We start from the raw sequence: 22843 nt of genomic DNA, 5'->3' as shown, positions 1-22843 counted from the left end.
CACTATTAGGTGTCTCATATCTAACTTGAAGATGTCTATGTTCAACTTCTAGTTTGTCACTGTTCTATGAAAAAGATCCTTATTATATCCCATTTTCTTACTGTGAAGACAACTATGCATTGCAAACAGTTTGCTTCCTGCATTTATTTCTGATAAGGTCTGCACAGTAGCTGACCTGTAATAAAAGAGAGTGTAAATCCTTACCTTAGAGAAGATGTGAGATAAGAGCCCTTCAGCATGGATAGGCTCAGCCAATTCAGCTTCACTGAGGGACCGGCTCCATTTGTATTTTCCTGGCAGCAGTGCTACTCAGGGTGCTATTTAGGTCAGTTCTGCTGACAGTAACCACTGGCTTCTGGTTTCCACCCGAGAGCATCCCCCCTTCCCCTCACCCTGAGCAGCCAGTTTGTACATGCACGTAGGAAATGGCTTTCATGCTTTGTAGTTATCTCTAACAAAGATCTGTTCACTGAAGCAATCAATTCAGTCTTGCAAACTGTGCTAGTCTTCATGTGGTAGTAAGTGAGTATGTGTGCTTGTGTTAGGGAGAGGATTAACACATTCAAGAAAGAAGTTGATAAGAAGGTGATAAGAAAGAAGAGGCAGGAAAAATGCACGTGGAGCCATCCCCTCAGGCTGAAAGAAAACACTCAGTAGTCACTGGAGAATGGCTAACATGCCATCAATTCATTGCCTAATTTGTTCTGTTGTAATTAATTTATTGAACCATAGGCTATGTCAAACTCCCCCCATAATATATTTTTCTGATTTCTATCAGGCAAACCCATTGCCTCATTAGAAAATGAAGTCAGGTTAGTTCATTAAGATTGCTCTCCTGCTGCTGGTGATCATTTATGTTTGTGGATGGTAGCAACAAAGTCCTTTTCCCCATTTCCTGTGATTATAAATCCCAATTAGAAAACAGGATTGTTTGATAGTGGTAACCATGTAGACGTAGCATAACATATAAACACAGATGTGATATGCTTCTGATGAAACACACATACATCCATTTTCTATAGCACTGTGTGTATTGGCATTAATGATATCCTATTACTTTTAATTCCTTCCTGGTACGCAAAGCTAGCTTCAGAGACCTACGTCTTTCTTGCTCTAAAAGCATGGTCACACAACGACAGCTATGGCTGAGAAGGAAGTAGCTGTGGACATGAGAGACTCACCACTCCCATTATGTCATTTGCTAAAACAAAGTTGCAGTGTGATTTAAGTGCTGCTGTTGCTGTCCCTGTAATACAAGCAGGACACAAAGATTTGTGCCTCACCGGGATCTGTCTCTTGATCCCTGTTCAAACCCAAAGAAGACATCATTAAGGCGGTGGGACTGTGAATTTTCAGACTAATAGATGCAATCATCAGTAGAGGAGAAGTGCAGCCTTTTTAAACTATTTTAAAAATGGAATATAAAGCAAAGAAATATTAGTTCAAAAGGCATTTGGTTAAAACACAACCAAGCAAACAACCCTAAATCAAAACATTATTTCAGAAATGATGCTAGATGTGAAGTCCCCTGTTTAGGACACAAGTGTCCCTGTATAGAGGGGAAGGCAAAGAAGTGGCCAGGGAGCCCATCAGAGACTGGCAATAAGGTCCCCAAGGTGCATCTTTCTTGGGGGGGGGGCACGTTCAGGTATGGACCTGGGCCACCCGTGTTACAATCTAATCCTTTTACCTCTGGCAGCACCAGAGAAAGTCTGATGCTAGGAAGCCATGCTTTAGGACTCATACAGATGCTGATGTCTTGGCTACAACACTGTGGACATGTATGATAATAGCAGAGCTTGGTGATAGCTACCTGCCTATCCAAATGACCAACATGTTATAAGCCTGGCTTATGCTAGATATTTGGGTGGTAGGAAGGGCTAGCATGAAGAGGGGTTTTGGTAGCTGTCTTTGACATCCTCATGCTCTCTGTCCCAGCTTGGAGCACACATGGCAATTTCACCCACACCTGTTGAGCTATGCTGGGCCCTGTACCAAGAGGTGCTGCAACTCTGTCCGTTTGAAGGTGGTTGGACCATGGGAGTGGTGCTGTGTAGGGAGGAAAGCCTGAAACGGGAACATGCCTCAAAACCCTACTAGACTTCATACTTGCTAAGCCTTTCAAAGACACTCCAAGCCATCACAAACCAGGTTTGTTTCCAAAGAAGATATCCTGCCTCATCCCTGCCCAAGTTACTTGTCATACTTTTTTTTATTATTTATATATTTTATTTTATTTGCTGCTTCCTTTGCTCAAATGGCTATTCTCCTGACAGGTAGATCAGGGAAAGGGGCAGTGCAGGGGCAGGAACGAGGATCCCAAAGCAGGACGGTGAGACAGCTGCTTTCCCTGGCTCAGCCAGGCTCAAACAGCCACAGAACTCTGGCCTAAACCAGAGGCAGCCTTGTTATTTGAGGCAGACCAATTTCTCCAAGAACTCGTCTTCCAGGCTCATCCTAAAACCGCCCTTCCCCTCAGCAGCAACCAAGCACACCTGAAAATCTGACCACTTCCCTGAGGTACTGGGGAAAGCTCCAACGCAGGTAACTGCCGATTTCACACCATTTACCCAGAGAGGTTGTGGGGTCTCCTCTGGAGATACCCAAACCCCACCTGGATGCCATCCTGAAAAGTGTTAGGTGACCCTGCTCGGCAGGGGAGTTGGACCAGATGATCTGCAGAGGTCCCTGCCAACCTCAGCCATTCTGTGACTCCATGACCGTGTGATTTACACCATTGTGGGTGACATGGGTGGTAGGGGGATGGTTGGACCAGCTGATCTTGAAGGTCTTTTCCAACTTCTTAATGATTCCATGATTCTACGATTCCTCAGCCCCGAGGAGCAGCCAGGAGGAGCTTTCCCACCCCGGGAGGTAAAGCGGGGCGAGGAGTCACCCCTGACTTTCCCCATGCTGTCTGGGCCGTCCCCATTGCGGCCTCTGTGGGCCCTGAGGAGGCGGCGGGGCTGAGCGGCGGGCCTTCTCTCGCTCCTCTCACTTCAACAGTGCCACCTAGTGCCTCTTTTTGGTCATTTCAAGGGGAAATGGGGGGCTGGAAGGTGAGGAAACGCAGTTGTGAGGGAGGGCTACGAGAGAAGGAGCCCGTCCGGGTGAGCGCAAGCTGCTGGGAGCCGGCACGGCCGCGGGTGGGCTGGAGGCTGCGCTGCCCCTGCCCGGCCCCGGTTAACTGTGAGCCGGCAACAGAGCACCCAGAGAAAAACGATGGTGAAAAAATAAAAGAAAAACGACACGTTTTCCCACTTCTTAAATCGTCTAACCTGTTTCCGGGCTGGTTTTAACGCAAGTGCCACGGGGGGTTAATGCCGGAGGGTGGGGGGGCTTCCTCGGGTTGTACTAAGGCAAATGTTTCCGAGACTGAATGGGTAAAGCGGAATTGGAAACTGCAAAGTTCATCCATTCATAGAGGCAATTCCCTTATTAATAAAAACCAGCAGCAGCTGAAGCTGTCCCAGCCGAATAGTGGCTATGGGAGGGACAAGTCCCAGACCCCGAGCCCAGAGATGGGGGGGGGGGGGCTTCCCCAAAACTACGAGGCACGAAGAGGAAATCAGGTGGTGGCAACGTGTGTGCATTGCGTTTCTTTGCAGAACTGGCGGCTTAGCTAGCTGGATTCCAGCCGCTGAATTGGTCCTTGGCTGAGATCATTTCAATGGGCAGGGTTGGCTTTTTTTTTTTTCCTTTTTTTTTTTTTTTTTTTCCTCCTTACAGGAGTTCCCTCCCCTCCTTCTTCCCATCCTCCGCCTATTAAACCAACTCAAGTCTCACTTGTTAAAAGACCCCATAACGTGGAGGAGGCAGAAAAGCAGCAGCAGCAGGAAAGAAAAAGACGTCTGGATAACATTACCCGCTTGCTGCTGCTGCTGAGAAACCTCATTGAAACAGTTACTCGGTCAGCAAGGCATCACCAAAGAGACTTTATCTGATGCTGTACATCTCTCAAACTTTCAGACGCTGCCTTGCAACTTCTCCAGGCTCCTGGCTAGCCGGGTTTGAAATACGATCTTCAGCTTCGACCACGAGAAACTAACTCCTAATTTATTATTTCTCTTTTTTTAATTATTATTATTTGAAAAAAAAAAAAAAAAAAAAAAGAAATCCCACAACTTTGAACTAGAAACTGAAGCAGAGAAAGACAAATACGTTGTAATAGGCAAAACACGTGGGAGAAAATGAGCAGGACTGAATAGCCTTAAATGATTATTTTTTATTATTTTCATTTTTAATTATTTTTTATTCCTGAGCGTCTGAATAAGTCCCTGAAAAGTGCGATTTGATCTTTTTACCTCAAACTTGGAAACTGTTCAGCGGGAGCAACGGTACGTGAGACCACACAGCTGGCTGGAGCCCCTCTATGACCAAAGGACAGAAGGACAAACAAGGTAGGTGATTTATGAGCCCCCTTTCTGTCATCTCGGCGGCAGAAGACCCTCTTCTCCCATCCCCAAGGGAGGAAGGCTGAACAGATCCCCAGAACAGGAGTGGGGCTGGGGGAGGATCTCACCGTGCGTAGGCTGCACCTATTTCAGCAATGAATAGGGCCGCAGTGAGGATGAATGAGGTTTTCAGCTTGGACCCCCCGTCCGCGTAACCCCTTTCAGATTTTGCTGAGCGATACGATTTGGAAAATAATGATAATAATAATGGAGCAACAGGTTCGGAAGCCGTTTCCCAGCCCAGGTCGGCTTCTCCCCTGCGCGCAGGGGAGGGAGGGATGGGACGGCAGGCAGGAAAGCGAGGGGAGGCTGGGGGGAGGCGGGCTAAACCCCGCCTGGGAGCCGGAGCGGAGGGAGGGGGAACAAACGCGATCAAGATGTCTCAGCGCGGAGCCCCCGGGGGAGGCAGGGGGGCTGCAGCCTGTCCCCAGACCTCCCGACCCCTCCGCGCAGCCCTAATTGCGGGGGACCTGGGCTGGGGTGGGGGTCGCACCCCCGGGGTGCTACGGGGGGAGACAGCCCCGGAGCAATACTACGGCCCCCTCCCAGCCCGGCGGGGGTCTGCGGGTGCGGAGCGGAGCCTGCGCACCCTCCCCTATTCCCACCCCCCCCATATTCCGCCCCCCCCACCTTCACACCCCCCCACCTTCACGCCCCCTCCCTCCCCACGTGGCAAAGCGGGGGATCCCCCCCGACGCCCCGCCCACCCCTTGTGACGCAACCAGAGCCGCCCCCCCCATTGGCTGCGACGCGGGACCGGGGTTCCCCCACCGGGAGCTGCTCCCCCCACCCCGGGGGCATCGTGGGGCTGGCGGAGCAGTGGGATGCTGCTGCCCCCCCTGCAGAGCCGACCCCAGCCTCCTGCTTCTGCACCTGCCCCAAATCCTCAGCTCCTGGCTGCCCAGAGCCCCGACACCCTCTATAATGTCCTGCCAAAGGATGGAGGGGATCCTAAGGGCGGCCCCCATACCCCACACACCATCCTGGTGGGTTTCGGCGAGCCACGATGCTTTTATGATCCCCCAAGGCATGGGCATCCCTCGTGGTCTCCTTATGGGTTGTCTTTCCAGAGGCACTTGCATGCTTCCCAGCACACGCAGTATATAACATAGTGCCCATGGATAGGTTAGTCCTTTTGGGTGTGATTGCAGTGAAATTTGTTTCTTTTTCCCCCAAAACTGCGCCCAAATGCAGTCCTTATCAAACCTTGAGTTTTGTGTCAGCAGAACTTTATTGAGACTTTATTTCATGCTAAGAAATCTATGTGCAAGGGTAAAAACACCTGGGTGAGAGCTTTCCCAGTAGGAAAAACAGCTGTACTGGGTTCGGTGGGGTTTTCCTTACTAGTTGAGCTAGAAGCAAACTCAGCTGGTTGTATTTATGGTGTGCAAGCAAATCAGATATGTGCTTCATCTTATTACTACTCAAGGTTAATGTATAAAGCATCAAATTACTCTTCCATTCATTGTAGGAGGACTTGACTAAGTCAAACACAGTATTACCTGCGCTTGATAAACATATTACATGATAATGAGCTATGAACATCAGATAAATATTTACTTGCCGGACTGAGACATGGAGTAGTCAATTTTGTGCCAAAAGCATCCGTGAGCTTCAAAACCAGTAACTAGGAAACTGTTTGAAACCAGAGTATTTTTTCCTGCAATCTAAAATGTCTCAGCACAAATATGATTAACTGCTTGATTTTATTTCTTAGAGCATTCAGTTTGGGTTTTGGGCTTTCTTTTGGTTGATTTAACAACCAGCATATCACTGTCTACATTAGGGAAAAATCCACCTAGCAGTTACTCAGATCTATCAGAGACTAAATTTGGTCACTTTAGGGGGAAACATACATTGAGAAGACAGGATACTCTAGATTTGCTGATCAAAGCCTGTGCATAGAGATACAGTTTACCATCATTACTAACCCTGTTCTTTAAACCTAACCCCAGAGTTAATTTTAGTCTTATGTGAGCCCTTTCCAGAAGATCAATGGCATGACAAAATCTGGAAGTGATAAATAACCAAAAGTACCAGATATGGTAACTCTGCTGTAGTAAAGATGTACAGATGTAACATAATTTTTCAGTTTCCTCTCTGTGGGCTGTAAGGAGAAGAGGGTGTCTGGGCAGCTATTTTATGCTTATAATTAATGTGTACCTGGAATCATTTGTACTTCAAAGATAAATGATTTACTTTGCTGCCAAAATAAGGCTAAATGCTTCTAAATATTGGATGAAGATTTATAACACTCAGACAATGTTTGTGTATAAACAGAGTATATGTGTATAAGGCCACATGCAACGTGTGCACGTACATGCACACTCACACTCAAACACACCGACATTCCAGCAGCTGATCTGTAGAAACCACTGCTATTATTCTCACAGGGAAGGATTTTTTTGTGTGCTTATAAAAGCTGTGTGCAGAGCAGCCCTCAGTAGCTGTATGCACGTATACTCACATGTGTCAGCTCTTACGTTGCCAACATCACTGATCTCAGGCACCCTGCGTAGTATGAGTTGCATGTTTCCTACAGACACGCTCCTTCTGAATCTACATTCTGATGAATATAGGCAAGGGTTTTTTTGTTTGTTTTGTTTTTAGGAAAGACAGTTATGTGGAAGTTGGGAACTGGTGGGTCCCATGTGACACCAGAAAGAGTAACACTACAGGTGTCAGTAGCCTAAGCCTTATGAAGAGTACTATACGCCTCCAGCATGATCATGATTCCCATTATACACGAGGTGAAGAGAGGTGAATTCACCTGCCTAAGGTCACCCAGCAGGTGAATAGCAACACTAGGAACAAAATTCCAGTCATCCAGGCCCTGGTCCACTCTCTGATTCCCTCTTGTAAGAAAGGCAGGGCTTAAGCAATCACCAATCTGTCAACGTTCAGAAGAGAGATTAATCTATATAATATGTGCAATGTATGCATACATTTTCATTGTGAATACTTCAGAAATAGCAGCTTCACAGAGAAAGTTAGGTTTATTTATTTATTTATGCCTGCCTTACAGAACTGGAAGAAATATTATCCACTGGTTTCCCTCTTCAGCAAAATACTTAAGTGCGCACTTATCTTTAATGACACGCTTACATGCTTTGCTGAATCCAAAGCCTCAGCACTAGGGCTCAGAGGACCATGACTAGCAGACATTCAAGAATTCAACTTCTATGTAAAGATGAGACACTTTCAAATGTTTTCAGTGCTCAGCACTTCTGATTGCAACAAAGATTTGCAGAGAAGACTGATGGGTAGATGTTATACATGGGGTTGGTCTGTATTATTTTAGCTTGAATCAGGAGTGTGCTATTGAAGCCAATGTTACAATTCCCCTCCCCTTGCCTTGGTTTGTGATGCAAAGTGACAGGGAGCACATGATGCATTCCTCTTGAATGAAATTAATTGCAAGATGTACTGCTAGAGCAGAAAGTTCAGACACTGAGTTTTCAGTCTATGGGGTCTGACTAAACTTGGTTCAGAGTAAAATCAGAAACATATGGAGGGTGGAAGTTAGGCCCTTAGCACCCCTTGCTCTTTTTTGCAGATCTGTTCCTGTAGTATTGGACAGTATTTGCTGACATGGCCATAGAGCTGGTGTCTAGCAAGAGGCACAACTCTTTTGAACCCTTAGAGATGAAGGGGGTGAAATAATCACACTTGTGATTGAACTTTTATTGATGTCTCGTGGACAATAGTGACTTTTGCACTATAATTTTTTGTTTTTAATATATTCAGATTGTTTGAAGTTAATAAGTGATAATTCTTTCAAACAATCTTTCAAACCACTTCTTTTTATTATGTATGAGCTTCCTGAGTCGCCCTTTTTTTTTTTTTTTTTTTTAATCTTCTGGGGGAAAGCAAGCCAGAAGAACATGACAATATGTTTGAGTGCTGTATATGAGAGACACCTTCTTGAACAGATGATGAAGTGAGCTGCATCCCATGTATTGCAAGCAAACCTGATTTCATTTTTACCTCCCATCAGTCAGCAGTTCCCAGTCCAGTATTAGCAGATGCAGGGGACTGCCTGACTGCATCCTTAGTCCTCAGAGCAGCTACACACTGGCTGACACAGAATAAATGAACAGAGCACAGAAAGTATTGATGTGTTCAGATACCACTACACAAAGATTTTCTGGATATGAATTTTCCCCTATTCTGTTTATTACTCTTCTGAAGTATTGGCAACAAATGAAACTCTTTTTCTCTTTGCTTCCTGACTTTGCAAAGGGATGTATGTCTCCAGGTCCTCTTGCTTTCAGGGGTCCATGAAAACTGATTAAAAACTGTATGTCCAGACTGTGATATATATAATTTTGTAGGGGGAGAAAGGTGCTACTTTGCCCTGGAAGGCAGCAGTGGTTTTTTTTTTTTTTTTTTTTTTTTTTTTTTCTCTTTGAGTAAATATGCATTGCAAATCAGGGCATTAGATCCTGTTGAATTTCAGTCAAGTGTCTGTATCTTAGAAAGGTTAGATCTATGTAGCCTAAATATTTTCCAGAATAGAGAGAGCTCAAGAATATTTTGCTATGCTCATCTGATCATCTGATTTGGGATCTAAGGCATTATTCAGTTTGAGAAAGGGCTGTGATCTTTAGTGTTGAATGTAATCCCCTAGTTACTATGTACAATGTAGATACCAGTCAACTCCCTGTTAACCCAAAACTTTTAATGAAAATAATGCTAGAAGGCTTCAGCTTTAAGTTATGAGAGTTAACAGTAATGTAGATTAAGTTCTTTCTCATCACAAGTGTGACAAAATAAAAATGCTCTTTATGTGCATTTATCAGGATAGCAGAATAGACAATAAAAAATTCACTAGGTGGACTCTGATGCCTAGTACCTGCATGGGTTTATTTCTTGGCCATGCTCTTTCATAGGAGTCTCCAAATATAGGTACACACATCCATTGCCTCCTCCTGTACAGTCACTACAAGACATGGATATACGTGGGCTGCTTGGTGAATCAAAATTTGTGTCATTAAATCAGCAACAGCCTACACAGCATTAGGATTGAGCAAACTGCTTTCACATTTCTTTTCTACTATGTGGGCTGTTAAGCACTGACCAGCTCCATTCCTGAAAATAAACAGCTGCAAGATGATAAATTGCTCAGTAGTAGACTTTGAAGCCTCTCTACATTCACTCGTCATGTGTGTATACATGCCTTCACCCTGTGCTGGATGCTATGCCAAAGCTTGTCCTGGGTTCAGCACTGCAGGGTTAGATGAAGGTGCCTGTAAAGGGTTCAAGTGCCTGAACTACAGAGTAGGCTTAGCAGTCCTGTCTCAGGCTTCCCATGCACTACATGGAGACATATGAACCTCCAAAAGAGCCTCACACAGTGCCCTGGGTAGAGCATTCTTTAATATATAATTGTCTGCAGTTTATTACTAAACACCCGAATCTTCAACCTTATTGCCCCCTGGAAATGCCATTCAGGGTTGACACAAAACTATGCAGCATCTGATCTCTTTCAGTGCTAAATAACTTTCACTTTAAAAAATAGTAATAAAGAAAGAACGTTGCAGGTACTACCTCCTTCCTCTTGCTTTATAGAGCTGATTAAAAAAAAAACAGTCTTAAAGTGCAAGATCCAGTTTTGACTCCAGAGACAGTAACCCACCAACTCACCTTCCCACCAGGCCAGGAGCTCTGTCTTCCTCACTCCAGCACCTGTTGCCATGTAGCAGCAGTTCTGTGCCCCTACAGAAATGACCTGCAATCATTTTTGTTGGTTCAGGAATATGCGACTAGCTACAGGTCTTCCATCTGCACCACTTCATCACCAGCCTATGTAGGGCTGTTCACATTTTATTATTTTATTTGTTTAAAAGTGCTGCAGTGCTTGTTCTTTGGGACAACCTTACTGGGTTAAATCCCTCAAAGAACTGAAGATCCATTAGGCTGAGGCATAAAACATTGAGCTGGGCTGACCATACAAGGTGTGCGCTCTTGAACTGCTGTAGTGATGGCAACGTTGAAGATAAGCATTATGTTTTGCTGAAAAAAATATTGCTAGCACTTAGAAAAAGTGATTATCTAGGAAATTATTGAAAAATAATCATGGCTTTGAAAGTGAATGTGGGTGTTTGTCCCTTACCAAGCACTTGACATTTGCATCTTGACTCACCATGACATTATTTTAGATGTACGGTGTTCAGAAGCAGTAGTGTGCACTGCTTCTCTGATAATACTTGGTTCTAGATTTATGTGACAAGATCAGGAAAATGTTGATAGATGTGTTACTACAGATGCCCTTTTACACTTCACTGTATTAGGCCAGACTAGATTTTCACAATAGCAGTATCTGACATTAAAATCTGATGCAGCTATTCCTACCCTCAATGCTTTTATTTGACTCAGCAATTCAGTTTTGGCTTCAGCCTCGAACAAGCATCATTTCCTTTTAACTTCTTGGCTCAATTACTGGAGAAGGGTGGAGAGGTTTTGGCTTCTTTGCTATTGTTTGGGCACGTTCAAGCTGATACAGATCAATTCTGCTGGGCATGATATCAATAGGTCACGTGCTAAAGCTTGAGAATATTGAGCAACTTTTTACAGATTTTGCCTGAGATTCAGTCAGTTAAAAGACATACATAAAACCTCCAATTGCATATACAAAGGGGAAAGTTTCTTTGATGAAAGCCAGGAATTTAGATCAAAACACTGTTTATTTTCCCAAGGTTGACAGTTAAAGGACAGAAAAAAATGCTATTTTATTAAGACCAGAAATCCATTTCTTGATCTTAAAAGAGTGGTTTTTGTGAGGGAGGGAAACTGTGCTGTAATGACAAGATCAGAGAATGCATTTTTTTTTTTTTTTTTTCCTTTTGTGCGGAAACACTTCATTGGAAATGAAAGAGCAATAACAAATTAATATAAAGAGAAGCCTGGTACAGTGCATAGTCAGTCAAATGTAAACGCTGCAGATCTTAATCTAAATCCGGTGAGCTATACCCATACAAGTGGTCCATTGATTTCAGTCATATAATTCCTAACGTAAGCAGACTTCAGCCCCTGCTCACTAATAGGCATTTTCTATTTCTGGCAAGAGAAGAGAAGTCGTGGACCCCAAATGGGAAAGCCTTGTACAACTGCACCATTAATGAAACATTCACCTTGATGTTTGTGACCTTCTGCGTATTTGGGGAATTAATAAATACACAGGCTATTTGACTTCAAGGTAATCTAGAAGGGATCCATTACTTAATCTGTTTTCTAAAGCCTGTCTATTTTGGGCACTGGGTTTTAATTCACCTATAGTGGTGGCTCATATAAGCCGTCTTTTATTAGGCTTCTTGATGACCCCTATTGTGAAAGACTTCCAGACAGGCTAGAGAAGGGACTGGTTGCTGGTGGGTGATTACAGCACCTGTCAGAGCCGAGCCATAAGTATTCAAGGAAGTCCTAGAGATAGGGTCCGATTTCTTTAACAGTGTCTCCAAATATACATTTAAGAGGCTTCCCCTTGTCTTGAAATTTAAGACCCTAAATAGCTAGTGGAAAAAAAACATAGTCCTTGTAATCTCAGACTTCATGCTCGCCTGGTTTATTTTTATTTTGTAATACATTCTGTGTTGACAATTTATTTTTTTCCAAGCCTGTAACATCTCAGACAGAAATATGATTGTTGACAGCTATGCTGCTGCAGCTTGGTAGTATTTTTTCACAATATTTCACAAGAAAGAGTTAAAAACATATATGATGTAAGGAAGTGCTGTTCCAGCTTCAGTTTTGGCTAACAGATGATGAAACAAACATTATCAGGCAGGATGTTAGCAGAAGGGAAAATATGAATAACAGTAAGAAAACACTAATATTAAGTCCATCAGCCTAAGAGGCCCTAATTCAGCAAATTATTCAAGCATGTGCTTCACACTCTTTGACTTCCACCGTGCTTACTGGGTTAGCCTTAAACAGACATTATCCACTTTATGTCCCTAAGGTCAAAGGTATTGACGTCAAACATCATTGGCTTTTCTGTAGTTATAACAAAGTTGTTGCTCATCCATAGCCTAGAGCTTAGGCTGGAAGGTTTTACAGACAGGTAACCTACAAGTGCAGAAGCTGTCAGAATCAGCTGGTAATCTGATGAATTTCAAGTCCTGGGTGAAACCTTGGCTCTGTTAAATTAATGTGTACTTTTGCCACAGACTTAATCGCTGTCAGGATTTAGCCATGCTCACAGATGCATATATCTATGCACACAAATGTAAGAATAACACATTTTTGCAACGGTATTGAGACCTTTTAAAGCAGATGTCTGATTATATAAATGCAAATAACAAATATAGTCAGACAACTGTCTACAAATTATAAATATATTCAGACATCTGTTTTAAGAATGCCTTTCCAATATTTTTGCAAATATAAGTAAGCAACAGAAGTGATTCAGGGTGGGATGCAGTCGTGATGTGGTTGGGGACAAGTAGAGGCTGCGCAGATGTTCAGCTGTTCCTTCCCCCCATGGCCATATGAAGTGAGTAGTGGCCTGAAAGTCCCGTAATATGACAGAGCGTCTCATTCAGCAAGCCACAGCTGCCAAAATAAGACCCTGACACAGACAACACTTAATGTGAGGATATTAATAGTAGAAAACCTCCCCAGTACTTCAAGGTATATGTGACTCTTACTTTATGTGGAGGAATTACTGCAAAGGGAACGAGATGTAAGCTGAGCAGGTGATGCTGTAAGTCCATGACACAGCCAGAAGCGCAGGGTGCATCTGTTGGTGCTGAGCTTGTTGTCATCACGTGCACTGCTGACAAGGTCTTGTACTGGGAAGTGGTAGCTCTGCTAACAGTTTCCATGCTTCCTTGCAGATGTATTGTGAGAGGTTTATATGTATCCTGAGAATACTTGGAACCACACTCTTCGGGGTGTCCCTCCTGCTGGGAATCACCGCTGCTTACATTGTGGGCTACCAGTTCATCCAAACAGACAACTACTACTTCTCCTTTGGACTCTATGGTGCTATCCTGGCATCACATCTCATCATCCAAAGCCTGTTTGCCTTCCTAGAGCACAGGAAAATGAAGCGGTCGCTAGAGACTCCAATCAAGCTGAATAAAACAGTTGCCCTTTGTATTGCTGCCTATCAAGAGGATCCTGACTACTTAAGAAAATGTTTACTTTCTGTGAAAAGATTGACCTACCCTGGAATTAAAGTTGTTATGGTAATTGATGGGAACTCAGAAGACGACGTTTACATGATGGACATTTTCACTGAAATCATGGGTAGGGACAAATCTGCCACTTATATCTGGAATAATAACTTCCACGACAAAGGTCCAGGTGAGACAGAGGAGTCTCACAGAGAGAGCATACAGCACGTATCTCAACTGGTCCTGTCCAACAAAAGTGTTTGCATCATGCAGAAATGGGGTGGAAAAAGAGAAGTAATGTACACAGCATTCAAAGCACTGGGGAGAAGCGTGGATTATGTACAGGTAGGTATTAAAGCACTAGGTCAGTGCCAATTCAAACACACTTTGAAAGAAAGCAGCTTTTGTATATTTTGTGCTGCATGTTAGAGGCCATCCTAGTCCCTGATGAACACAGTGCTCCTTTCAGTCTATTTGGAAACAGCTTGACCGTTAAAAGTGTATTTTGCTACCTTTTAGAATGGTCAGCCTATCTGTGAATATGTTAAATCTGTGCACCAGCTACTGGAGAAATCTGAAATACTTCCTCAGACTCAGTCCTGCTCCCTCGTCACAGTGCTTTTGCTTCAGGCAAAGCCAGTGGCCTCCTGAAGAGCCCTTCTCTGCTCCTGTAAGTCAAGATCTTGGTTAAGGTTTTATTTTGTGAGGATATTAGCAGCCCTATATGCAAACAGACAGACAAGTTTTTGGTGGCACTAGGGAATATCTCAGTGGTGGAGTCTGTAAAAAAAACGGGGATATGCTAAAGTCCTTGAAGGCCGTGCACAGTATTTAATAAAAGGGTGAATGTGCAGTCTTGAAAGAAAGATTTCTTCAGCTAGAGCCTGAAGGAGCTTTTGCTTCATCACTTACAGCTGCATTACCTCACTCACCGCGGCTTGGCCTTTAAAGCCCTTATGACACTATTCACTTAAAAATGAATTAGGCTGGGTCCTCTCTCCTGGTTTCCAAAGCAGCAGAGACACATTTCGTTCCAGCTGCCTTGGATCCCATGAAAGATTTTCTATGTTTGTGCCTTACACATGGAAGCACTCCTTGCTCCGGCAAACAGCCCTGCAGAATGCAGGAGGCCGTGTGTGGAGGGAGGTGCGCAGGGCCAGGCCAGATCCTGGGGATCCTTAGTTGCATATCAAGACCTGCGAGGTTCATTTGACTAAATCCCACTGATTATTAGATGGTCTTCCTAATTAATCATGCTCAGCCCTTCCTGCCTTCTTCAGACTTCAGAATATTGCTTTTCCTCCAGAAGTCTCCTCTGCTGGGGCAGCAGAGATGGTCTCCCTTGGCCTGGGGTGGCCGCATGTACTCCTGGGGTCGATGCTGAGCCTTGTGCAGTTGTGTTTGCACTCCACACAGCATGGTGTCCGAGGGGCACAGAAAGGCAAGTCCTCCATGCACAGGAGAGGCAGAAAGCAGAGAGTGCCAGAAGCCACCCTGTTTTCGGAGCTTTAAGAGTTATCAGAAGTTTAAGAGAAGGGAAAAGATTTAAAGCCCATCCCCGAGCACTTACAAAACTTAAACTGATTTATTCTCTGAAAACAATGGGCTTAAATTCTCCATTGTCTGTACTTCGGTTTTTGTGCTGTGAGGGACTGTGATGGGATAAAAAATGCTGTTTTTCTGCATTAGCATGGTTTTATAATCACTTCACACAGAAGTATCAGATTGCAGAGAGAGAAGGCAGAGAGGAAACAGATTCAAGACAACTTTCCTCCCTCTTGCATTTGTTCAGAGAACCTGGAAAAAATGTTTCTATTTCAACAGTCATACCGTAAACTGAGAAAATGGAAGAGATGTTTCTGCTCTTTCAGTCAATTAACACTCCTGACCTGTCTCAGAAGTCCTGATGAATGTGTCAGGGACTGTAATGCTGCTGTAAGCAGCCACCAAAGGTTGTGCTGATGATTGATGTCACTGTCACATCTACATTATAAGAGCACCATCTTGGTGGCCCTGGCTGGCCACAGTCTTGATGTAATGCAGGTAACATGTGGCTCTGTTTTATGAATGAATGAAGGTTGAGATTTTCCACATGGTTCTTTAGGGGGTATCCACAGTGAATTACTTTAAACAGGCCCTGCACTTTAAGGGCTGAGCAATCTGCATCCATGATCAACCACTTTATGAAGTGGAGCAGTCAGCATGAGCGCTCACTCCTGACACTGGGCACTGGGGGCCTTGCACACCTGAGGGCTATGGGCAGGCGGTCATAAAGCAGGCAGGCTACCGCAGATAGCCAAGCTGTTGCTCATTAGTGGAGACTCACTAAATACCTGAAATCACTAGGGAGGCCTTACTTCCCTCCTGGAGGAGGTTAGGAGTGTGAAAGCAATTCTGTAGATGAGTTAAACTGGGAGACATCATCAGTGCAGAGTTGGCTGGTACAATCAGGGAGCAGCTCAGCTTGGCTGGATGCAGGTACCTATGTGGGCCATCCAGCACAGCCTGAGCCCCCTGGAGCAGCTTGTTTAAACCACCACTGGTTGTAGCGAGCATCTGAACAGCTTAGCTCAGGGCTGGAGGCTACAGCATGCAAGGCCAAGCGTCCCTTTCATGCAACTCTGTGACCCACGGCAGCAATTTCTAGGTCACCCTGCCCTTATGTGGAAAGATGGCAAATTGGCTCATGGGCTGTGCTGGGCCAGCCCTGGCTGGCCAGCCCACGGTGTGTTTCATTCAGGTTCCCTAGTTGCTTTTCTCAGGGCATGTCCTCTTTTCACCTAGAAAAACCTCATTCAGATTGAAGATGACAGCTTTTCCCAGGAATGCAGACATGTCCACTGTGCTGGCATGGCCAGGACACATGCTGGTCATCTGTAAATAAATCAAGTGTTTTCAGGATTCCTCATTTTGTCTTAGTGGTGTCGCTCGTGGCAGATTTCTCTGCTATAGACAAATGCATCTGACAGGTGGAGGCTGCTCAGCCTTACTGAGTGACAGGCACAGGAAGGAAAGCCAAGGAAATGAGGAGGGGGCTGACTCCATCCCACCACTCACAGTCACAAGAAATGGGACCAAGTATCACTGCCTGAGCCCTGGGTGCCAACAACCCGCAAATTCCTGATGCAAAGCACTCAGTGACAGGTCTGTCCAGAAAGTCCCAGACAGAACTACAGGTACTGCTCTGCTTCCTTTCTATCACCAAGTGCTGTCACTGATGACAGCTTCCCACCAAAGCTGGAGGAACACATTGGCCAGGTTACAAAGGTGCTTCCCAGGCTTGAGTCCTCCAAGGAGAGGAGCTGGATGCTATGAGTTAGCAGGAGCTGGAGATGCTTGTGGCTTTTCTCCTGACAGAAATATGAGAGCTCTCATCAGCTTTCTCCTTTCAGCCCCCTCCAAGGGAGCGTGGAGAGAAAGCATTTTGGCAGACACTCAGCTACATCATGAGCTGAGCAGCCTGGTTATCCTGGGTAGCCTCCCAGCTCAAGTTTGGTCCATAACAGAGTCTCTAAAACCTCTCCTCCCATTTGCAGAACAGAAATGAAAGCTTCAGCTCCCCTGGAGCTTAGGCTGAATTGAAAGGTTGGATGACAGGACACCAGAATTAGGATTTCTGATCTGGTGTCTCGTCCGGATTTGACTTAAGAGGCTATTCAGACAGAGCCATTGACTTCTGCCCCTACCGTTCCCATCTGAAATCACAGAAATGTGAACTGTGGATAAGCTGAAAAGAGGAGAATTTGTAGGGCAGGATCTGGCTGGCCAGAGGAGTGTTTGTGGGACAGCCTCCTCTGCTCGGGCCTCTGAGCTTCAGTGAAATGAACTTACAGGCGATCAGGACACCTCTTTCACCAGCAGCTGGGAGAAGGAGGCACCCGCTTGTTTTAAGAAGGCTGCAGCCCATGTCATTTGCCTCAGAGCAAAAGAAAGCAGCGCCAGCTGCCTTGCAGACTGGCCAGCCTGTCTGAGCCCTCCTCCTACTCTCCGGGGGAAAGCCAAGTCCTAATGTACACAGTGTCTAGTTGACTAGGAGTATTTGTGTGGTTGAAATGCCTTGTGTGTGTCATCTATTTTTGCCCTGGTCTAGTGGAGTACTGCATTTTGGGACTCACTCCTGTAGCTTTACTTATATATATTTTATATGAATGCTGGAGCAAAATAGCAAATAATTTCAGTGTATCTAATGTTAAATCCCTGCACTAATAACACACCATGCATCTAAATCTAAAAATAAGTTTGTTCTGTAATCCAAAATACGTATCTTAAATGAATTACTAAATCCTTCTGCAAGTGAAAGAACTATTAGGTTTCTTTTCAGACTCCTAGCTGACTTTTTCCTTTTTCCTTTTTTTATTTATTTTTTCTCAAATGAGCATCGGGAATTTAACTCCTCACTCCTTCTCTCTTATGGTAGCGGGAAACATTTGACTAGGGTGCTAAAACTATGCAGCCAATTCGGGGAAACCCTATGTCAGGGCTCAGCAGGAATCTGCAACACACCCACGAACATTGTCTTGCTCTGCAGTGCTCCATCTCTGAGAGCATATCTCTTATTCAAAGCAGCCAGCCCAATGTGCCAGTAAAACAAATAGAGCTGATACAGAAGAGAGGATTGTTTGCATGCACAACCCTAACAAGCACCCTGTTTCATTCAGCACCGCTCCCTGCTGCCTGATACAAACGGCCTTTAAGAAGTGTCAATGCAGACTCCAAAGAGAGATTTAATTGCATTCAGGAGAATATGCATATAGAGTTACTTATCACTCAAGTGATTTTTATTCTCTTTTCTAGTGTACTCCTTAACCCATTTTTGTTCTTTGTCTTTCTTGTAGGTCTGTGATTCAGATACAGTACTTGATCCAGCCTCATCAGTGGAAATGGTAAAGGTTTTAGAAGAAGATCCAATGGTTGGAGGAGTTGGAGGTGATGTGCAGGTGAGTACAATGATTTTCAGATTAACACGGGGATTTCAACAACTATTTGCATTGCAACACTATTCCCTGCCTGGAATACACTGAATACACTGTGGTACCATCACAGAGGCTCTTATGAGACTTTAACTTTTCTATCTGTTGAACAAAAACCCTAATTCTCAGGTATGAGCACTGTATGGTTTTAACACCTATAGAAAGCAGACAAGTATTACTCTCCCCTATATGTGTGAAAAATGGGACACTGGGACTGCCGGGACTGTTGCAACATCTTTGCATATCTGAATATGACTGGTCAAGGTGCCACAGAAAAGCTTTAGGGCAACAGGGAACAGAGAACAGGTCTCCCAAAGCCAATCCAGCACCTCAAGCACTTAACTATGTTATTCTTTGCAGCAAAGATTGTCACAAATGATTTTTATTTTATTTTATTTTATTTTGGAAATGCAGTGCAGTACGCACTCTGTTTATTGTTGGTTGTCCTCAGCATCTCTGTCATACAGCTCCAAAGTCAGCCATGCACAGCTCCAAAGTCAGCCCAGCTCCACTTTTGTGAGGATTTCCAGCCTTGATGAGTCTGGCTGACAACCACAGCAAAAGGCTGTTCATTCCTTTTCACACAATTGCTTCTGCTACAAGTTTTAAAGAAAAATGCATATGAATATGTCAATTGGCCTTGGGATTGGCTCCTTGTACTCAGTCGGGCTTTTATGTGAGACAGAGGAGAAAGGGCTATCTATATGGGCCGGCACTTACTGATGAATGCCCCAGTGGTCAGAAGTATTCCAGGCATGTGGCTCTTAATTCCAGAAATTAAGATTCCCACAGAAGCCTGAATATCTTTGTGGCTCTGGTCTGGCCACAAAACAAATATCACACTTTTCCTTACACATGTGAGACACTAGGCACATGTGGAGGGAGTTCAGCTGTGACATAAGTGCATATAGTTCATAAGCACCTGCAGAAAGATGTGGGAAGAACATGTATCCTCTGGGAGGAAAGGAAGCAAAATGAAGACTCTGGCCTTTCTTTGTCTCAACTCACTTTTCAGCATATGCCAAATAAATCTGAGCCAGTCTTGAGCCCATCCCTAAGCCCTGCTGCTTCTAAAACATTCTACAATGAAGTTGAAAGAGAGACAAGATGGCCTCCAGACATGACACTAACTGGGGCCATTCTGGAGGGCCTAAAGTCACATAATCCTGGATCAAGCATCTAGGGCAAGCTTTGTAAGAGTAAAAATGTAGGCCAAAGACAATGTGCTTAGCCTCTCATACCCCAGCATAGCTTTAAGATGGCTGGAAGAAGTCCTGTCAGAGCCAAAGCTGTTCACAGGGGCAAGGCTGAGTGAGGAAAGAGCTACTCCGCCACAGGCAGGGAAGCAGGAAGCCACATCTTGGACTCCACCATCTCCTCAAGGGCGAGGCCGAGCCCTGCAGGTCCTCAACTGCGGGTGAAAGAAGTTGTGGAAAAGAGGAAAGGTTGTGAGAAAAGAATTATCATTTTAGGTGGAACAGATTCTTGAAGGCCTCACTATGCCTTTCCTGTCAGTGTCCTGGACTGTATGGGTAACTCCTGGATTTGCCACAAGTTGGACAGAGGAGTGAGGCTTCCCCTATATTTTGGCTAACAGTATTCTAGTCTCTACAAATTCCTTATTGATCCAATGTGTATATATTCTTTCTCAAGATCTCGTCTAAAACACAAACTTTTTGTATTTTGCAGATTTTGAACAAGTATGATTCCTGGATCTCCTTTCTAAGCAGCGTGAGATACTGGATGGCATTTAACATAGAAAGAGCCTGTCAGTCCTATTTTGGCTGTGTACAGTGCATCAGTGGACCTCTGGGAATGTACAGAAACTCTTTACTCCACGAATTCCTGGAAGATTGGTACAATCAAGAATTTATGGGCTCCCAGTGCAGCTTTGGAGATGACAGGCATCTAACTAACAGAGTGCTAAGTCTGGGCTATGCAACAAAATACACAGCTAGATCCAAGTGCCTTACCGAAACACCGATAGAGTATCTCAGGTGGCTGAATCAGCAGACCCGCTGGAGTAAATCGTACTTTCGAGAGTGGCTCTATAATGCAATGTGGTTCCACAAGCACCATTTGTGGATGACCTATGAAGCTGTAATCACTGGATTCTTTCCTTTCTTCCTTATCGCCACAGTCATTCAGCTCTTCTACAGGGGAAAAATCTGGAACATCCTCCTTTTCTTGTTGACAGTTCAGTTAGTGGGCCTGATAAAGTCTTCCTTTGCCAGCTTCCTTAGGGGCAACATTGTCATGGTTTTCATGTCACTCTACTCAGTGTTGTATATGTCAAGTTTACTGCCAGCAAAGATATTTGCAATTGCCACGATAAACAAAGCAGGGTGGGGCACATCAGGAAGAAAAACCATTGTAGTTAATTTTATAGGACTTATTCCAGTCTCCATTTGGTTTACAATCCTCCTAGGTGGCGTAATTTTCACTATCTACAAGGAATCAAAAAAGCCATTCTCTGAGTCAAAACAGACAGTTCTCATCATTGGCACAATCCTCTATGCATGTTACTGGATTATGCTGTTGACTTTGTACTTGGTTCTTATCACCAAATGTGGCAGGCGGAAGAAAGAGCAACACTATGACATGGTGCTAGACGTTTGATTTTTCTGTGGGAAGTTACCCAGAGAGTTTTAAAGCAACCCAACGACCTTGTAGTATCTGTGGCATCAGATGAATGTTGCCAAGGGAAATGGATCGCTGCTGCTGGGAATAGGACATTTTTATTCCTCTGGGTTCATTTTCATCCTGCCAAAGTAAGAAAAAATAACAGAAACAAGAACAATAGAAAATGATTTTTTTTATTTTTTTTTTCCAAGGGGGGAAAAAAGCCAAACACACAGTTTCGACCTGTTCACAAGAAAATGGGAGAACTTTTATGTTTATGCACTTTTCTATTGTGCATCTGCCTGACAGTGTTACGTTTTATATACCTCACTGGTCATGCTTATGTGTGTGGACAGGAAGGAAAGGAGTTTGGAGAATCAAGAAAATGATCTTACAACCCCTTGAAACCTAATTTATGAACTTCTCTTTTTTTTATAGTTCTGTTTATAGAAAGGGTCTTTTGTGTTAGGCTGCCAAATGTAATGCCAAAGGTAAATTTTAAGAGGCCATTGGCTGAGCTGTATTTTTATATTATTGTATTATTTGTGTGTGTGTATTTTTAAGCCAACTTTTTTTTTTTTTTTTTTAAATCACATATTTTATATTTTACTATCTGCCAAAAAGGTTGCCTCCCCAACATTTTGTTCTTTAGCCTCTTTAAATACATTTGGGATAAAAAATCATAATTCCTTCCCAAAAATTTATGCTGATTTGATATTGTTCATAATAGAAAAAATAAAAAGTCTCTCTGCATTTTTGCAACTGCTGAATGGTTATTTCTGTGAAAAAGTATTTAAATACGCTCTTTGAAGACATTTACTAGAAAAGGCCCAACATTGTCAGTTTTCAAATACAAGCATATTTGTGCATATAAAAAAGGCCAAAGGGGTAGATATGTGCAATTTCGGGCTTTGTGTTGTTTTGGATAACATTGTAATAGGGAAATTTGCTTCTCTACTGAGAGCATAATATCTCTGGCATACACAATAGCCATATGGTAAACCAGGCCTCAATACTATTGAAAAAGGCATTGCTATAGGAGAGGTCCCTCTGATACTACATGGGATCTGAGGAACCACAGTTTCTCATCTGGAGAAATATTGGACACCCAAAACTGCTATAGACTTTATCAGAGTTTGTAGTTGCTCATAATCTGCTAATATCAAGCAGTACAGAATTTTTAATTTAAAAAATACATGAAAACATATAATCACTTCCAAAATGTGGGTGCCTTACTATAAAATGTCTGCAGTGTCCTTCATAGTGTTTACAGACAATATAAATGTCAGCTTCTCTGACTTCCAATGTAATACAAATCCCTGTATTGAGCCCAATAATGTGTGTTTGAGTAAAGCATATCTACCAGAAAAGAAGCCAACTTTTATCAGAAAACATCAAGTCTTAGCAAATCTATAACTTCCTTGGTGCCTAACAATCCATCTTGGACATTTATTTTGGACCATGATTTTAAGAAATAATATTCAGGGCTAAATCCTGCAGTCTCACCAGCCAAAGGAATGTGGCATTGAGCCCTAATATACTTTATAAAAGAGCAACAGAAAGCCAGCTGCATACAGATATGTGCCCTTTTTAGATTCTGGGATTAAAAGCACTGTGGTAAAGCAGAAATCAGCATATGATGCTTAAAGAACTTAGAAGCATTTTCAGCTTCTTTTTT

General features: G+C 43.7%; 1 protein-coding gene across 1 annotated transcript; it reads left to right on the top strand.

Annotated features, from left to right (window-relative positions):
• Positions 1-3779: 3779 nt before the first annotated feature.
• Positions 3780-22043, top strand: HAS2 (hyaluronan synthase 2). The gene is made up of 4 exons (XM_035319281.1): positions 3780-4400; positions 13292-13918; positions 18409-18510; positions 20233-22043. The coding sequence occupies exons 2-4, from the start codon at positions 13292-13294 to the stop codon at positions 21160-21162; spliced, it is 1659 nt and encodes a 552-aa protein (XP_035175172.1). The 5' UTR covers positions 3780-4400; the 3' UTR covers positions 21163-22043.
• The last annotated feature ends 800 nt before the right edge of the window (positions 22044-22843 follow it).

This window comes from Oxyura jamaicensis, chromosome 2 (genome assembly GCF_011077185.1).
Source record: "Oxyura jamaicensis isolate SHBP4307 breed ruddy duck chromosome 2, BPBGC_Ojam_1.0, whole genome shotgun sequence".
NCBI classification, from domain to species: Eukaryota; Metazoa; Chordata; class Aves; order Anseriformes; family Anatidae; genus Oxyura; species Oxyura jamaicensis.
This window is presented reverse-complemented; position numbering and strand designations above follow the sequence as displayed.

What these genes read in the sequence shown, in the direction of transcription:
- HAS2 (XM_035319281.1), top strand. Translation starts at nt 13,292, where the DNA reads ATGTATTGTGAGAGGTTTATATGTATCCTGAGAATACTTGGAACCACA. An exon ending in GAAGCGTGGATTATGTACAG is followed by an intron (nt 13,919 to 18,408) that starts GTAGGTATTAAA and finishes TCTTTCTTGTAG; the next exon opens with GTCTGTGATTCAGATACAGT. An exon ending in GAGTTGGAGGTGATGTGCAG is followed by an intron (nt 18,511 to 20,232) that starts GTGAGTACAATG and finishes TGTATTTTGCAG; the next exon opens with ATTTTGAACAAGTATGATTC.